The sequence below is a fragment of the Panthera uncia genome (genome assembly GCF_023721935.1).
Source record: "Panthera uncia isolate 11264 chromosome A1 unlocalized genomic scaffold, Puncia_PCG_1.0 HiC_scaffold_17, whole genome shotgun sequence".
NCBI classification, from domain to species: Eukaryota; Metazoa; Chordata; class Mammalia; order Carnivora; family Felidae; genus Panthera; species Panthera uncia.
In genome coordinates this window covers 126,143,701-126,161,209 of record NW_026057577.1, presented here as the reverse complement: position 1 = coordinate 126,161,209, position 17,509 = coordinate 126,143,701, and the positions used below count along the sequence as shown (strand labels likewise).

The following is a 17,509-nucleotide window of genomic DNA, read 5'->3' as shown; positions in this document are numbered from 1 at the left end:
AGAGATACCCTTTCCAAAGAGTGAGTCCTGTAGCATGGTGTTGGTGTGAGGGACCATGGCAAGTGCCCTTCTCTGATGTTCCCCCCACATTCTGTAGCTCATGCCAAAGCACAGGCAGAGTGCCTTTGGGAGATTCCTAACAGGGTTGTCTTTCCTCAGGATTCATGGTAAAGAATATTTATTTCCTCAGTCCCAACAGCTGCAAACCACATGTAGTTGCTACATAACACTAAATTTCTAGATGTTTTGAAAAATCTATACTTTTACCAGACAGCTCCATTTTTAGCCTTTTCTTTCTAATTTCAAGTCAGCTACCAAATATATGGCCCCTGAATGTGAACCATCCAGGGGTATTCACTGGCTGTTTCACATCTGTCTGTCTTATATTCCCAACCTCAAAGCAGATTTTTTTGAGGATGGGGTTCACATAATGACTGGCAGATTTCCAAATGTTCACAGCCATTGTTTTGTGCGATACTCGTGATAGCACTGTGAGATTTACAAGGCAGGAATTATGATTCCACCTTCCACAAGAGAGGAACCTGAGACTAAGCGACCTGCTCGAAAGGCTGCAAGTCAGTGGCAGAGTAAGAATCAGATTTATTTCGCATCCTCCAAGAAATCTAGTGCAACACACTGGACAGGTAGCCACCAACTGATTTCACTTCTTGACCTGACTACAGATGCTTGATTTCTGAAAAGTTACCCAAAGGCAGTTTTTTATTCATAACTCCAGGATAGTTCATGGAACACAGTGATCACTTAATACACATTTTTTTGTTCTTTTAAAGCTTATTTATTTATTTATTTATTTTTGGGGTGGGGGGAGACAGAGAGAGAGAGAGAGAGAGAGAGAGAGAGAGAGAGAGAGAGAATCCCAAGCAGTCTCCGCACCATCAGCACAGAGCCTAAGGTGGGGCTCCAACTCATGAACCACGAGGTCGTGACCTGAGCCAAACCAAGAGTCAGACGCTTTATTGACCAAGCCACCCAGGTGCCCCAATATACACTTATTAAGTGACAATTTTACCTGGAAAAAAACTCAGGAATGGGAAAATTCTTCTGTGAGCTTATGCATTTTTTAGCTTAAGTTTTTTGCCTTCTCAAATCCTACTTTCAATTCCTTCTGTGTACAAAAATAATGTTGATGTATAAAACTCCCCCATTATTTTGTCACAGTCAAGCATAATCACTCACTGATGTCTGACAGTTCTGTGAAATCAGCTCCTTTGAAAAGCAGGAGACACTTATAAGCACTGGAGACAGTGCAGCCGACAGTGTGTTCACCTGCAGGTTGGGGGTTATCTCACTTTGGAGACTGCAAAGGGCAGGCTGCAGGTAGTTCTTTTCCTAGTTTACTGTAACGTTTCTGCCTTCTTGTGTGCAAAAATATTTTATGCTCCGTCCAGTTCATCCTCCTGACTTGCTCTCTGCTTGTTACGTTCTAATCTGAACCCCCTGAGTTTTCAAATCTCCTCTTTGGAAAAATTATCAGTCCAATCAAATACCCTTCATGTATGTCTGAACCCATTTGTGCACTGGCTGCCTCAGGCAGGCTAGGTTCTGGGAGCTGAGTCACAAAGGGGGCCCTGGCTAAGGCCACCTGCCCTCAAGCAGCAGGTGTCTCTCCCTTTGGGTATTTCTTTCCAAGAAATGTCAGACTAGACATTTCTCTTCTTTCTCTTCATTCCATTTTTTGTTTGTTTTGACTTGAAATGCTTATAATGGCCACAGGGAAGTTAGACTTTACAACTTTATAAGCATTAAAAAAAAATCCAAAAGTATATAGATATGTGCCCTCCACCCCTACTTGACCTATGAAGCAAAAGAGCTTATAAAACCTGTAAGAAGCAATGTGAACTCCCCAATCTGCCATTATTAATTAACCCCACACATGATAGAACAACTAAACCTTAGCTTTCTCCTCTGGAAATCGAGAGAAATTAATACTCACCTTTCAAGGGGGCTGTGAGGATTACATGAGACAGCAGTCTTAACACAGTGCACAATATATAGAAGACAATTGGCAATTGGAAGCTATTATTATCACTGTTATAATAATGATGCTGAAAATAATAATAGTGATAACAGCAAAGGGCTTGGGGGTCTCTGATTTCTACTATCCTTCTGGAGCACAGGGACACACACCTGTCTGTGGAAAGTATGAGGAGAGCAGCTGTCTGGGTGAAGTCGTTGTAGGCACATGCCTAGAAGATACTGTGGATACCCATACATCCCACTGGTTTATTGCTGGATTTTTTAAGATTGAGATCCCCTAGGGCTAACAGATGTGTATAATATATATGTATATATAATATATAATATATATGTATATGTATATACATATATACACACATATAGAGAGAATTACAAATTACAAGTATTAAGTAACCTTTTTACTGTGCAAATTTGCTCAACCTAAAAGAATAAAACAGGGCTAAATAATAGCTATCTAACTAGCTGTTTAGTTAAAATACATTAGATTTTCAGCTGTTATTATAAAAAAAAATTTTTAACATTTATTAATTTACTTTGAGAGAGAAAGAGAGAGCAAGCATGCGTGCAGGGGAGAGCCAGAGAGAGAATCCCAAGCAGGCTCTGTGTGGGACTCAGACTCGCGAATGTGAGATCACGACCTGAGCTGAAATCAAAAGTTGGACACTTAACTGACTGAGCCACCCAGACAGTTCAGATTTTGAGCTTTTAAAAGTGAAGAGTATTCTAGAACAGAAATTCCAAAGTGGCAGCCTAAAGACTAAATTTGGCCCACACACATTATTTCTTTGGCCTGCTCAATCTTAAAACAAACAAGCAAACAGACAAAATACAAAAACTGAATTAGTAGCCAACATTTAAAAATCAGTAGATTTCATGGGGCGCCTGGGTGGCTCAGTCAGTTAAGCCTCCGACTTTGGCTCAGGTCATGATCTCACAGTTTGTGGGTTCGAGTCCTGCGTCGGGCTCTATGCTGACAGCTCAGAGCCTGGAGCCAGCTTCATATTCTGTGTCTCCTTCTCTCTCTGCCCCTCCCCTACTTGCGCTCTCTCTCTCTCTCTCTCTCTCTCTCTCTCTCTCCCCCCCCCCCCCCCAAAAAAAAAAAAAAGTGGATAAAAAAAATTTTTTAATTGGCAGATTTCATATTAAAATTACAGATTTTTAGCTTCTCTCAAAAAAGCGGATGATCTGCAACTATTGGCCCCATTCCCAAATGGCAACTCAAAACTTCATGAATGGAGACCTGGGTCTGGGAGGAGTTTATATGTTTTCCAGCACACCTACCCTTTCCTCCCCATCTGCTTTCCTTACCCAGTAGACACGGAAGCTTCCAAGTAACGGATGGATGCCACTCTTTAGCCCTGGGGCATATTGTGCCCAGCAGGACAGTGTTAACTCTCTGCCAAGTATATTGGGGCTAAAAACAAAGTTGCCTTTTTCTCCTCCTCAGACCAGAACAAGCAGCACTGTTTTGTGTTCAGCCCCATGCTTCTTCCCATACATCTTGTAACTGTGTTTATCTCCTTAGGAGCTGTCAAGCCCTTCGGATGAGATAAATACAGGACATAATGCCACACTTAGAGCTCATCTCAACCAGTAGTTTGGGAACTCTCAAAACCAGTATCTGCTATGGTTATTTTATGCCCTTACCTTGCAATTTTGAACTCTGTACCAGGCAAGCAGCTTGTCCATCTGTTAATGTCCTCCCTGGGTGTCAATCTTGCTCTTACTTGCCATTACTTCAAGATTAAGGCCTTTGGGGAGCCCACTGAGAACAAGGTCTGCTGCTAAATGAGTCAAGCCACCCACCTGAGCGGCACTGTGGAGGAGGGGAGCTCACAAATGGCTCAGAACTATAGTGCTGAGAGTTTATTCAAAAACACAGTTGGGGCTTATCACAGAGTTAGGGCTAAAGGGCTGAGTAGGAAACAGCTAATGCTTTGCCATAAAAACATTAATTGTATAGTCTCAGGAATTTATAAATGAATGGTTGGATCTCATGCTAAAACCAGCTTTGAAAGTAAGCTGAAACACTTCGGTAGCTGTTATGGGTTGAGCTGTGTCCCCTCAAAAAGATATACTGGAGTCCTAACCCCTGCCTAACCCCTCCTGCTCCACCTCAGAGAGCTTATTTGGAGGTGGGGCCTTTGCAGAGGCAGTCAAGTACAAATGAGGACACAAGGTGGGTCCTAATCCAGTATGACCACTGTCCTTATAAAAAGGGAAATTCTGATGTAGAGACACATACATCAGGACCACACCATTGAAAGCAGAGATCAGGGTGTTAACATCTATAAGAAAACCAGAGGCCACCAGAAGCTAGAAGGCATGGAACAGAGTCTCCCTCACAGCCCTTAGAGGGAACCAACACTGCCAAGACCTTGGACTTCTGGCCTCCAGAGCTGTGAGACAATAAATGTTGTTAAACAACCAAGTTTAACATGCTACTTTGTCATGGCAGACATGAAAAGAAAGAAATATGAGATGAAATATGAAAAGAAATATCAGACGTGATGAAGAGAATCAACATGGTCCCGAACTAGTTTTCCGTGAGCAGTTGTGTCAAACAAGGATTCCTGTATGTGTCCTCCAGGAAACCTGGCAAAGCACAGGCCGCTGACATCTGAGAAGAACTGAGATGTTGGCACGAACAGACATCCCGGGCCAAAAGAGAAGGTGGTCGAGCCCGCGTAGAAGCACCTTGGACCTTAACTCGACTGGGGACTACCACAGGTAAGTGCCTCAGAAGCGTCTCCTAGCTTCCCTGTTCCGTCTTCCTTCAGTCTGAGGGTATTTATTTTTTTTTTTAATTTTTTTTAATGTTTATTTATTTTTGAGACAGAGAGAGACAGAGCATGAACAGGGGAGGGTCAGAGAGAGAGGGAGACACAGAATCTGAAACAGGCTCCAGGCTCCGAGCTGTCAGCACAGAGCCCGACGCGGGGCTCGAACACACGGACCGCGAGATCATGACCTGAGCCGAAGTCGGATGCCTAGCCGACTGAGCCACCCAGGTGCCCCTAATTTTAGCATTCTTGATAGATATGTAGTGATATCTCCTTGTAGTGCTATCTCATTAAGTTTCATCTCCCCAACAGGTAACGTTGGACATCTTTTCATGTGCTTTTTTGATATCCGTATGTCTTCATCAGTGAAATGTTTGTTTCTGTCTTTTGCTCATTAAAAAAAAAAATTTAATGTTTTTGAGAGAGAAACAGAGCACAAGTTGGGGGAGGGGCAGAGGGAGAAGAGACACAGAATCCAAAGCAGGCTCCAAGCTCCAAGCTGTCAGCACAGAGCCTGACGCGGGGCTCAAACTCATGGACCGTAAGATCATGACCTGAGCTGAAGTCTGACACTTAACCGACTGAGCCACCCAGGCGCCCCTGAGGGCATTTCTGTGAGTCTTCGCACAAGAGTGTTCTTGGCTTCCTGCTCAGCAGGAGACCTGCTGCCAGTGTGTGCTGCAGGGTCTTCTGTCTCAAGAGCCAGGAGACCTGGTTTGTGAAAATCGCCATTTCGTCTACCTGGTCACTCGGACACGCCAACACCCACAAGAGCAGCTTTGACTTAACAGATCCTCAGTAAGCTGGTTAATTGATGGTTGTGTTCATTTGTTTGTGTGCTTTTTGTCAGGCACAGAAAGGGCGTGTCTGCTTTTGGAGGCTCTGCACCACACCCCATCAAATATATTAAAGGAACATCTCTAACCTCAAGGGAAATACAATCTTTTTCTCTAAAAACCCTCTGACAGGGGCGCCTGGGTGGCTCAGTCGGTTAAGTATCCAACTCTTGGTTTCAGCTCAGGTCATGATTTCACAGCTTTGTGATTTGAAGAGTCATGAGATTCTCTCCCTCTCCCTATGTCCCTCCCCCACTCTCACTGTCTTTGTCTCTTTCAAAATAAATAAATAACCTTAAAAAAATAAAAATAAAAACCATCTGAAAGGCTTTTTATTCTTTTGCTCTGAAAGTATTTGGGGAGGGCAACTCATTTAATTTAAGAGTGCCCTGATTTCTCAGCAATCATTATGCATAGTCTGTGATTCCAGCAAAGTGACAAAAGCTGATCTAGAAATTGTTTCCAAACATAATACATTTTTTATGAACACTGTCATACTGTTATATTTTGCAGACGTTTGAGATGCATATGGCAGAGTGTTCACAGTACAAGTTCTGCTGCCTTCATTCAAATTCTGGTTGCCTTGCTTAAAGGCTGTTACGAGGTATTGTGTTAATACCTATAAAAGTGTTTAATACATATGCTAAAAGCCCAACAAGTATCTGTCATTAATATGTAATTAAATATTGATTTCTGATTTTGCACTGTCCTTTGTTTTTATGGAAAGCATACAATAACCTTTTCTTTCAGGTCTCAAACATTTTTGTAGACCCTGACCCAAGCCCTGTGCTTACAGTGTTCCATGCATAAAATGGCCCTGAGCTTGGGGCGTGGGTTTAGATGAAAATGCAGGGGGGTACAGATTGTCAGGGCATCTGGGTGCCACGGACTGACCATGGCTTTCAAAATCAGACTAGAATAGAAGACAGACACTTGTGTTCTTGCTTGAGAATGAAGTTACCATTTAGTGAACACTTACTATTTGTCAGGCACCATGCAAAGGGCTTACATGGATTATCTTCAAGCCTTAAGTTAACCCTCTCTTTATAAATGAGAAAAGGCTGAGAGTGCTCTAACACTAGCTCAGGGCCATATAATTAGGGATCACCAAGGCCTTGAAAACCTAGGAAAATTAGTATCCCACTAAACTGCCAGGAGTAACGGGGGGAATTAATGAACAACATCAACCTCATGAAGTTATCTTAAGTGTTAAATGAGATAGACTCTATAGTGTGAAAAGCACTTAACAAATGATAGATGACCTTATTATTTCCATCTATTTACTCTGCTAAGAAATGCCTATTATGTTACAGGCACTGTTCTAGCAAGAAGTTTGGAACTATTAACTCATTTAATCCCCATAACTTCCCTTGAGTCTAAGTACTGCTGTTATCCCCATTTCATGGATGGAGAAAACACACTACAGAAAACTAAAGGTAATCACAAAGAGATTCAAGTCACACATCTAGTTAGTAGCAGAGCCAGGATTGGAGCCCAGGGCCCCAAGCTCTAGAGACTGTGCATGCCCTTCACCACTAGACTGGCTTTCTCTCACAAGGCCTGTCACTGAAGTGATAGACCTAATAAAAATGGGAGCCACAGAAACTCTGATGCTTTATGATAAACCAAGACCCCTTTCTTTACCCTGCATGCCCAGAAAGTAGGTTGGGTAAAAACAGAATAAGATTCTTGGTGAAATCTGAGATCAGGGTAGGAGTCAGTGTTCAGGGCATGAGCTTAGAGAGGGAGGGGCTGGTCATAGGGGCAGAATGCTCCCCTCCCCTTCCCCCTGCCAGCTGTCGCTAGGTCCTCCTTCTGATCCCTGCTGGGTCAGGGATGAGTATGCTGGGACACAGCTGAGCCCACCCTCTCTCATTGCTTGGGTTGGCAGAAGTGCCTTGACAGGGAAGGGAACTCAGCCCAGGGAGGACGACCCTGCTCCTGCAGAGTCCAGGAGCTTCACAGTTCTTAGATCTTTGGCCCAGTTACCTCCTAGCTTCCAACTCATACAGGGTGACCCAAACAGCCCGGTTCAGACCAAATGAACTGTGCTGGAGCACTGCCCTGCATCAATTTATGTCAGTCTCAAGACAAGATCCGGACCATAAATACTACAGTAGCAAGAAGACAGCACTGTATCATTTCTCTTATAAATGTATCTGGGCTTAGTTAGAACATCAAAGACAAAGACATTTCATCATATTCTGGCAAAGCTCATTACAGGGCTGAAGTGTGCAGGCATTAGTAAGAGAGCCGAGGGAAGAAAAGAAGACCCACTGGATGGATATTTTGATGCTGATTTAGCTAAAAGCACCTCTCATGACAACATCCTGTAAATGCAGGGTCTCAGCCTTTCTGCTCAGCTCTATCAAGAGGAAGCTAGAGACTGAACTCTGTGTCTGCTGGCAATACACTATGCAATGGCCTGTATTTGCAACAACAGACATGAGTACTTGTCAGGTCGTGCCAACTTTTTGGTCCCCTGTTCCCCAGCTAAGGCACATCATTTTGTTCCCCACAAATAGGAGCATAATATGAAGAACTCCTCAGCCAAATATATAATTGTAGTCCTTTAAAAAAAGCATGAAGGATCTGGCAATTAGTAAATTCTACATGACAGGAAATATTGACTGCTTCAGATGATGCAGCCAAAACATTCCTGGTAAACAGATTTAATGGGCCAGTCACAATACCTCGTTCAGCCTTATTTGGACAACACTGTAATTTACAGCAATCCAGGCTGGCTGTGGACTAATGCTGATATGTGCACACATTAATAGTACTCTATTAGTTTGCAGGTATGTTTTCTTTGCATGGATCCCTTCATATTTCTTTCCTCTTTCTTTCTTCTTTTTTTTCTTTTTTGGGTCCTATCTCTCCCATTTGATAGGAAGTTCTTACAACATAGGGACCGTGCTCGCCATTTTCCTTTTGTTTTCACTTCAATGCCCAAGACAGTATTCTGCACAGAATTAGAAGCTAAATAAACCTGAACTGTGACCATGAGGTAATGAAATAAAGTTCTGGAACTAAGGTTATCAGAGTGGCTCTATTCAAATGATTGTTTTTTGCTTTCAAAGGGCCAGCTTCAGAGATGGAACCTTTGCTTATACAAATTTTCAAATTCTTCTTTAGATACTATTTCATAGTACCTTTATGAGTACAGATAGTACTTCCTGCATTCTCCGAAATCCAGTATTTTTTGTTTCTCTGAAGGTGAGTCCTAAGAGGAGTTCCTATGATATTCTGGTCAATAGTAGCATTATTATGGAAAACATGGGCCTTCCAAGGAAACTCATCTGTCCTTAAAGTCTGGACTGTTGGTTTACAAAATCATATATTTTTTGTCATTCCTTAGGTCATTGAACGGAAACATGTATAGGGAAGCAGAGCAAGGCCCCTGGAGACTCCAGGACCCTTGGAGAACAAAAAGTCTCTACTTCGACGACAGACTGTAGGAGTATGAGTTGTGACACTACCAGGTTCCAGGTGACCTAAAGGCAAATGAAGCTTGGGAGTTCTTCTTAACCTTCTAGCCCACTGATTTCTAACTGCACTCAGAGAATTAGATCAGATTAATTTGGGGAAATGCAACAACACTTATTTGAATTTATATGGCTAATAACAGTAGATGTGCCAACTCTTGGTCAGGTCTGGCCTTGACCGATGCTGAATAGACGGATGATGTGAGGGGCTTTTTCAAGTGTCAAGTATACTGCCTATCATTCTACCATTTGAGTAGCACATCTCCGGTTTTAGTTAACTACAATAGTTCCAGTGAAACATAAATGTAAGCGTTTAACAAACCAGCTCTTGGGGTGGGTGGGAGAGCCCTGATTTGCTACCAGTGGTTTGACGACGGGACAATAGCAAAAATCCTGACAATGTACAAATTAGCTGTTGTGAGGGGCACCTGGGTGGCTCAGTGGTTAAGCGTCCGACTTCGGCTCAGGTCATGATCTCGCAGTTTCTGAGTTCGAGCCCCGCATCGGGCTCTGTGCTGTCAGCTCAGAGCCTGGAGCCTGCTTCGGATTCTGTGTCTCTCTCTCCCTCCGCCCCTCCCCCGCTCATGCTCTGTCTCTCTGTCTCTCAAAAATGAATAAACTTAAAAAAATTAAAAAAAAAAAATTAGCTGTTGTGAGTCTGTGTAAGTGGGATTCAGCTCATCCCTGACTGGTATCTGATCACTGGACAAGTGAGAAGACCCAGTAAGAATGAAAAATAAGCAAGACAGGATACGAGGCAGTGGGAAATGCAGGAAACAGGCCAGAGGTGATAGACACTGGCGACTGCAATTTTCTCTAGGGTCGCTTTGGATTGGTTAATGGGTGGGGAACGGATGAAGCTTACCTCACTCCAGTTGCCTACTGTCCAGTCCGATGGACACAAGATGTCTCTGTTGCAGGAAATGAGGGTCTTGGGCTTCAGCAGGTGCTGGCAGTCTTTAGCTGGAAGAGCCTGCTCATCAGAGCCCATGGTCTGGACGCACAGCACTGTTCGCTTCTTCTCTCCGTGGGGCCCACATGTTGCTGAGCATGCTTCCCACTCCCCGGCCCACCACCTGCAGACACACACGGACATGTGAGAGAAGATCACCAAAAGTATATGTGTACAGCCAGCCACTGGAAACAGAAACCATGTGCAGAAGCACAGGTTACAGAGCTGGGTGGTCCTCGCTGGTACTCCAGCCTCCTAGAGTAGTCAGGGCCATGGCTGGCTTGTGCAACCACGCCTCAAGTCCAGTCGAGCATACAGCATAAGTAGATGCTAAATAACAATGTCTCTGAATGAAAAGCAATATGCCCTCTCTCTTTTCAGTCAAGAAAACTGAGGTCTAGGGGCACCTGGGTCACTCAGTGGGTTAAGCGTCTGACATTGGCTGAGGTCATGATCTCATGGTTCATGAGTTCAAGCCCTGCATCAGGTTCTGTGCTGACAGCTCAGAGCCTGGAGCTTACTTCAGATTCTGTGTCTCCCTTTCTCTCTGCCCCGCTTCCACTCGCCCTCTGTCTCTCTCTCTCTCTCTTAAAAATAAATAAACATTGGGGCGCCTGGGTGGCTCAGTCGGTTAAGCGTCCAACTTCGGCTCAGGTCATGATCTCGCGGTCTGTGGGTTCGGGCCCCGCGTCAGGCTCTGTGCTGACTACTCAGAGCCTGGAGCCTGTTTCAGATTCTGTGTCTCCCTCTCTCTCTGACCCTCCCCCGTTCATGCTCTGTCTCTCTCTGTCTCAAAAATGAATAAACGTTAAAAAATAAATAAATAAATAAATAAATAAATAAATAAACATTAAAGAAAAATAAAACTAAGGTCTAGTTTTCTGTTGTACAACTTCAAGCAAGTTTGAGCCTTACTTTCCTCATCTATGAAATGAGTATAACAATACTGACTTTATATGAGTGTTGTAGATTAAACAAAATATCAATTTATATATAGTGTATAGCACACAGCCTAACACATAAGAACTTGATCATTTGTTATTATTTGTTGTTATTTTTTTAAGTCTATTTATTTTGAGAGAGAGAGAGAGAAGGAGAGGGGCAGAAAGAGAGGGGCAGAAAGCAGGCTCTTTGCTGTGGGATGTGAGGCTCTATCCCATGAACTGTGAGATCATGACCTGAGTCGAAATCAAGAGCTGGACACTCAACTATCGAGTAAAAGAATCCAATAGAATCTAGGTTCGTTCCCTGGTTCCTAATTGAATATTTTTCTACTCTAATGTGAAGCAGGTACTAAAACAATTACTAATTTTCAATTATTTAGGAGATGATCAATTGGGGGCATTACCTTCCTCTTTCCCATCTCCTGCAGTCTACCTACTACTAGTTTCACTGGTCCCTTTGATCAGAAAGCAGTAGAAAAAGAAGAAACTTAAGATAATGTCTTACTTGTTAGCTATTCTTGACAACTGAAAGAACTAAAAGTGTTTGCTAATGAATACTCTGGATTCTCTGTGGAAAACAAGGATGTGAGCTCTTTCTCTACCTCTTATCATGGATGATTTATTCAAGATTCTAGAAGGTAGAACCCATGGAAACACAGAAAGAGCTTTTTAAGAAAAAGTTATTATTTATTTATTTATTTATTTATTTATTTATTTATTTATATTTTGAGAGAGAGAGACCACAAGTGGCGAGGGGCAGAGAGACAGGGACAGGGAGAATCCCAAGCAGGCTCCCCACTGTCAGCACAGAGCCCCATTTGGGGCTCAAACTCACAAACTGTGAGATCATCACCAGAGCCACAATCAAGAGTCGGATGCCTAACTGACTGAGCCAGCCAGGCGCTCCTAGAAATAGCTTTTGAAAGTGGTAGGGAACCCTCTTTTTTTCCCCTTCTCCATCATTGTGTGACTCTTCCAGGCCCTGGGCTCAGGAGCCAGTGTCAAGTTGTTTTCTGTTGTCCATTTCACTTTTTGGATGTCTGCCATAATGTCACCTTCCTAGGAGATGTACAATAGAATACTTTTTTTATATTTATAGGCAATCTGTGACAGGAGGCTGTTGAGATGGTCTGAGGGATTGGTCAGAAGAAAAATGTAATGCAAAAAACTCAGCAAGACAAAAGCCCAACCCATTTATTTACCCCGAAAAGACAACCTCTCTGGTTTAGTCAGCACAGAATTAACAACAGCCTAACCCGATTTGGTCTGTTTTTGCCAGTGATCTTTATCCTACCAGAACACTGCTGGCATTTCCCACACAACTGGAGAACTGATTATGCACTGTCTCCTACTGTTCTTTAGTCCCCCTACATGAGTCACTCTACTGTCCCGGTTACAACGTAAAAGTCCTATGGACTGGGGCTCTAATAGTGAATCTCACTGTAACAACACAGTGGAAGGCTTTATTTTTTTTTTTTATTTTTCAATGTATGAAATTTATTGTCAAATTGGTTTCTATACAACACCCAGTGCTCATCCCAAAAGGTGCCCTCCTCAGTGCCCATCACCCACCCTCCCCTCCCTCCCACCCCCCATCAACCCTCAGTTTGTTCTCAGTTTTTAAGTCTCTTATGCTTTGGCTCTCTCCCGCTCTAACCTCTTTTTTTTTTTCCTTCCCCTCCCCCATGGGTTTCTGTTAAGTTTCTCAGGATCCACATAAGAGTGAAAACATATGGCATCCGTCTTTCTTTGTATGGCTTATTTCACTTAGCATCACACTCTCCAGTTCCATCCACGTTGCTACAAAGGGCCATATTTCATTCTTTCTCATTGCCACGTAGTACTCCATTGTGTATATAAACCACAATTTCTTTATCCATTCGTCAGTTGATGGACATTTAGACTCTTTCCACAATTTGGCTATTGTTGAGACTGCTGCTATAAACATTGGGGTACAAGTGCCCCTATGCATCAGTACTCCTGTATCCCTTGGGTAAATTCCTAGCAGTGCTACTGCTGGGTCATAGGGTAGGTCTATTTTTAATTTTCTGAGGAACCTGCACACTGTTTTCCAGAGTGTAAAAAGCGAAAGATGCTACCAACTGACAATGATTTAAAAAGACTTGTTAAATTCCTTATGCTTCCCTCTTAATAATCTTCAAATTGTTTGGAGGCAATTGCAGGAAATTCTGTTTCCTATATGACAGCACAAGTTGGGAGATAGAACGGGCTGTCTTGCTCCCTTGAAGTGCTCTGATGTGGACCGGCAGAGTGGAGCCGTGGAACTGATCACCAGCTCACTGAGAAAACCTGGGCCCCGGAAGATGCTGCACAGTGGCTGTCTGGCACCCAGCTCCTGCCTGCAGCCACGGCATCTCCTTTCTAACTACCGGGGCTTCATTGCTGATGGTAGGAGAGGGGGCTGTGGAATTGGTCCATTTCAAAATTTCTCTCCAAATCAACAAGCTGCATCCGTGCACTCAGCTTAAGAAGCCTTCCAGGGGGAGCCAGGTATCATTTACCTTGTTCTAGCAATGCTGCTTTTAGAACTAAGAGATGAAGAGATGTCAACTACAAAGCCCCAAGCAAGGCAAGAATCACAGGGACAGTGGCCAGGAGGCGGGACTATGGGCAAGGGGTCCAGATGCCTGGCTGCTGGTCTTGCCCTGACAAAGGCTTGCCTTGCCAATGAATATGCATCTCATATAGCCTGCCTGGCTGCAAGCTTCCTTAGGAAGTGACAGATTTGTGCCATTCCAAAAACTCCTTTGCCACACATTCCAAGAAGCCCCAATCACAGGTTTTTCCAAGCTTTGGAGCTTCTATAACTTGGTTGGGGCATCTCTGCTCTTCTGTGTCACCTGCATTAGTTTCCCATAGCTGCTGTGACAAATTACCACGAACTTGGTGGCTCAAATCAACAAAAACCTGTTTGTTTGTTTGTTTGTTTGTTTTTTACTTTTTAAAAAATTTTATTTTACTTTATTTTTAGGGTTTTTTTTTTAATTTTTTAATTTATTTTTGAGAGAGAGAGAGAGCATGAGTGGGAGAGAGGCAGAGAGGGAGACAGAGGATCTGAAGCAGGCTCCAGGCTCCATGCTGACAGCAGAGAGCCCGATGTGGGGCTGCAACTCATGAACTGTGTGTGAGATCATGACCTGAGCTGAAGTCGGATGCTCAAACAACTGAGCCACCCAGGCACCCCAAAAAACCTGGTTTCTAATAGTTCTAGAAGCCAAATCTGGTCTCTTATAGTTATAAAATCAGTATTACTGGGATGAAATGAAGGCATTAGCAGCACCATGCTCCCTCCAGAGGCTCTATGGAAGATCAGTTCTTTGCCTCTTTGGGTTTGTGGTGGCTGCTGGCATTGCCTGGCTTGTGGACCATCCCTCCAGTCTTTAAGGTTACTGTCTCCAAATCTGTCCCTGTTCCATCTTCATATCACCTTCTGTGTGTGTGTGTGTGTGTGTGTGTGTGTGTGTGTGTGTGTGAAATTCCCCTCTGCCTCTCTCCTATAAGGACTCTTGTAATGACATTTAGGGTCCAAATGGATAACTGATGATAGTATCCCCATTTCAAGCCCCTTCACTTAATAATGTCTGCAAAGACCCTTGCTCCAAATGAGGTAACATTTGCAGGCTCCAGGGATCAGGATGTCCTTTCAGCCTATCACGAGACCGCACTAAGGGTCAGCTTCAAGCTCACAGAGCTCAGCTTGTATCACATAAGAATTCCTTTATCAAGGCTCCTTCCCCATGTCCATGGGCTGAAGGGTCAACTCATCTCCTCCTGAAGAGTCCTTCAGCCTCCCGACTCTTGCCCCAACATCCTTCTCCCTCTAGCACTGGTAGCATCTTGTTGTAAAGCTACCTCCAACTAGAAATTCTGAGAGTTGAAGTGTGGAGGTGGGTAAGGTAACCACCTTTATGGAAAGTGAATTCTGAAAAGAGTGAGGCCAAGTCTTTAGCTACAGGTAAATAAGATGTCCGGAACAGAGGGGCGCCTGGTGGCTCAGTCAGTTAAGTGCCCGACTTTGGCTCAGGTCATGAGCTTGCAGTTCATGAGTTAGAGCCCTGCATCAGGCTCTGTGCGGACCGCTTGGAGCCTGGAGCCTGTATTCGATTCTGTGTCTCCCTCTCTCTCTGCCCCTCCCCTGTTCATGCTGTCTCTCTCTCTCTCTCTTTCTCTCAAAAACAAATCAACATTAAAAAAATTAAACCTTTCTTTAAGAGAAAAAACAGATGAACATAAGGGAAGGGAAACAAAAATAATATAAAATCATGGAGGGGACAAAACAGAAGAGACTCATAAATATGGAGAACAAACTGAGGGTTACAGGAGGGATTGTGGGAGGGGGGATGGGCTAAATGGGTAAGGGGCACTAAGGAACCTACTCCTGAAATCATTGTTGCACTATATGCTAACTAATTTGGATGTGAATTAAAAAAAATAAAAAATAAAACAAGAAGATATCCGGAACAGATTGATGTATGCTTTAAAACACAGAGTTGATACCAGAATCTTCTTTGACTGTGTTGCTTTTCTGTACATAGCCTGTGTCCCCAGCTCTACCTTGGCCTCAGCAGGTGACTGTCTGCATGAAGATCCCTTGGAACCCACCACACCTAGCAGCATGCTTGCTTTGCTTTAGACACAGCCTGGATAGGGGAGAGGTGCACACCTCTTTGGGGGATGTAATGGAGACCACAGGCTTATAGATAGATAGCCCCGGGTTCAAACCTCTGCTGTCTACTAGTTAGCTGCATGATCCTAAGTGAGGTAAGGAACAGTTCTTCCTCTATAGGCATGATAATAATTATTTTCCTCAGTAGTCGAGAACAATAAAGAGAATATATGAGGTATCTCTAAAACATCATCAAAAGTGAAGTAGGTACTTAAAAATCCCACTGTTTTCTTCTACTCTGCTCTCACATTACTTCTGTTTCTTCTTCTTCTTCTTCTTCTTCTTCTTCTTCTTCTTCTTCTCCTTCTTCTTGAATGTTTATTTACTTCTGAGAGACAGAGCATGAGTGAGGGAGGGGCAGAGAGAGAGGGAGACACAGAAACCGAAGCAGGCTCCAGGGTCTGAGCTGTCAGCACAGAGCTTAACACGGGCCTTGAACCCACGAACCATAAGATCATGACCTCAGCCGAAGTCACTTAGCTGACTGAGCCACCAGGTGCCCCAAGTTACTTCTGTTTCAACAAATGTGTGGGTTTTCCATACCAAGCAATTCTGGCCCTAACTGTTGGGGTTGGTGCAGACTGGGCAGGTTAGGGGCTGGGCTGCCCAGCACAGCCCCTATTGCCTTCCCTTCAGGTCCAGGTTGTCACCTGTGCTTCTCACCAGCTGGCCATGAACCAAGGGTTCCCACAATCCCAGCCAAGGGTTGGATACTTTGCTAGAGTGGCTCACAGAACTCAAGAAAACATTTTGCTTACTAGATTACTGGATTATTATAAAAGGATACAACTCAGGGACAGCCAGATGGAAGAGATTCATGGGGCAAGGTGCAGGGGAAAGGTGGCAGAGCTTCTATAACCCCCTTGGGGCACACCACCCTCCCAGCACCTCCATGTATTCAGCTGCCAGGAAGCTCTCCATACTCCTCCAGTTAGGGTTTTTTTGTTCGTTTGTTTGTTTTTAATTTTTTTAAATGTTTATTTATTTTTGAGAGAGGGTGTCAGAGTGTAAGTGGGTGAGGGGCAGGGAGAGAAGAAGACACACATCTGAAACAGGTTCCAGCCTCTGAGCTGTCAGCACAGAATCCAACTTGGGGCTCGAACCCAGGAACTGTGAGATCATGACCTGAGCCAAAGTCAGGTGCTTAACCAACTGAACCACCTGGGCGCCCCCAGAGCTTTTAGTTTTAAAATCATGATGACTATTGGATTTTATCAGAGGCATTTTTTTTTTATCAGATACCAAATATATATCCTTTATTGTATCACAATATCTCAGTGCTCAATAAATGGTAACTCTTACATGGCTATAATCACCACAGTATCTCTTATGGGAAGTAACAGGAGCTTAACAACTATTCATTGGCAATCGTAAGGCCAAGGGAGACTATGTAACACAATAAAAAGGAGAACCTGAACCCCAGGGACAAAATTAGAGCCAGGAAATAACCATCTATCGTTTTAAGAGGATATCTAACCCACCAGAGCAAGTGGCTTTGAAAAGCAAGGACAGAACCCCGGGCACGCAGGCACATGTATCATGGCTGCTGTCTAATGAGCACAACAGGAATTTACTGGTACAGGGTCATCAACTTTGCAGGGGACTGGGGGTGAGGAAGCACGTGAGCCCTGCAGAGCTGTGGGCTAGTGACCAGCCCCCAGACGTGACCTTTGCTTTTCTGGCTCACTCTTCCCTGAGAAGAAATTATAGAAAGTACAGCTGCAGACGAAACCTAGTGCTGGCCAGAGCTGCAGCTAGGTGAGGTGACCAAGGCGAGGTGACCAAGGTGAGGTGAGGCAGTGCCTCTGTCCTGTTGCCGCACGG

The 17,509-nt window shown here is 43.9% G+C and overlaps 1 protein-coding gene across 1 annotated transcript in view; it reads right to left on the bottom strand.

Annotated features, from left to right (window-relative positions):
* ADAMTS12 (ADAM metallopeptidase with thrombospondin type 1 motif 12) overlaps positions 1–17,509 on the bottom strand; it is a 329,397-nt gene that overhangs the window by 42,169 nt on the left and 269,719 nt on the right. The window contains exon 18 of the mRNA XM_049648220.1: positions 9,968–10,178. Coding sequence (XP_049504177.1) covers positions 9,968–10,178 — 211 coding nt within the window. The remainder of the gene's footprint in view (positions 1–9,967; positions 10,179–17,509) is intronic.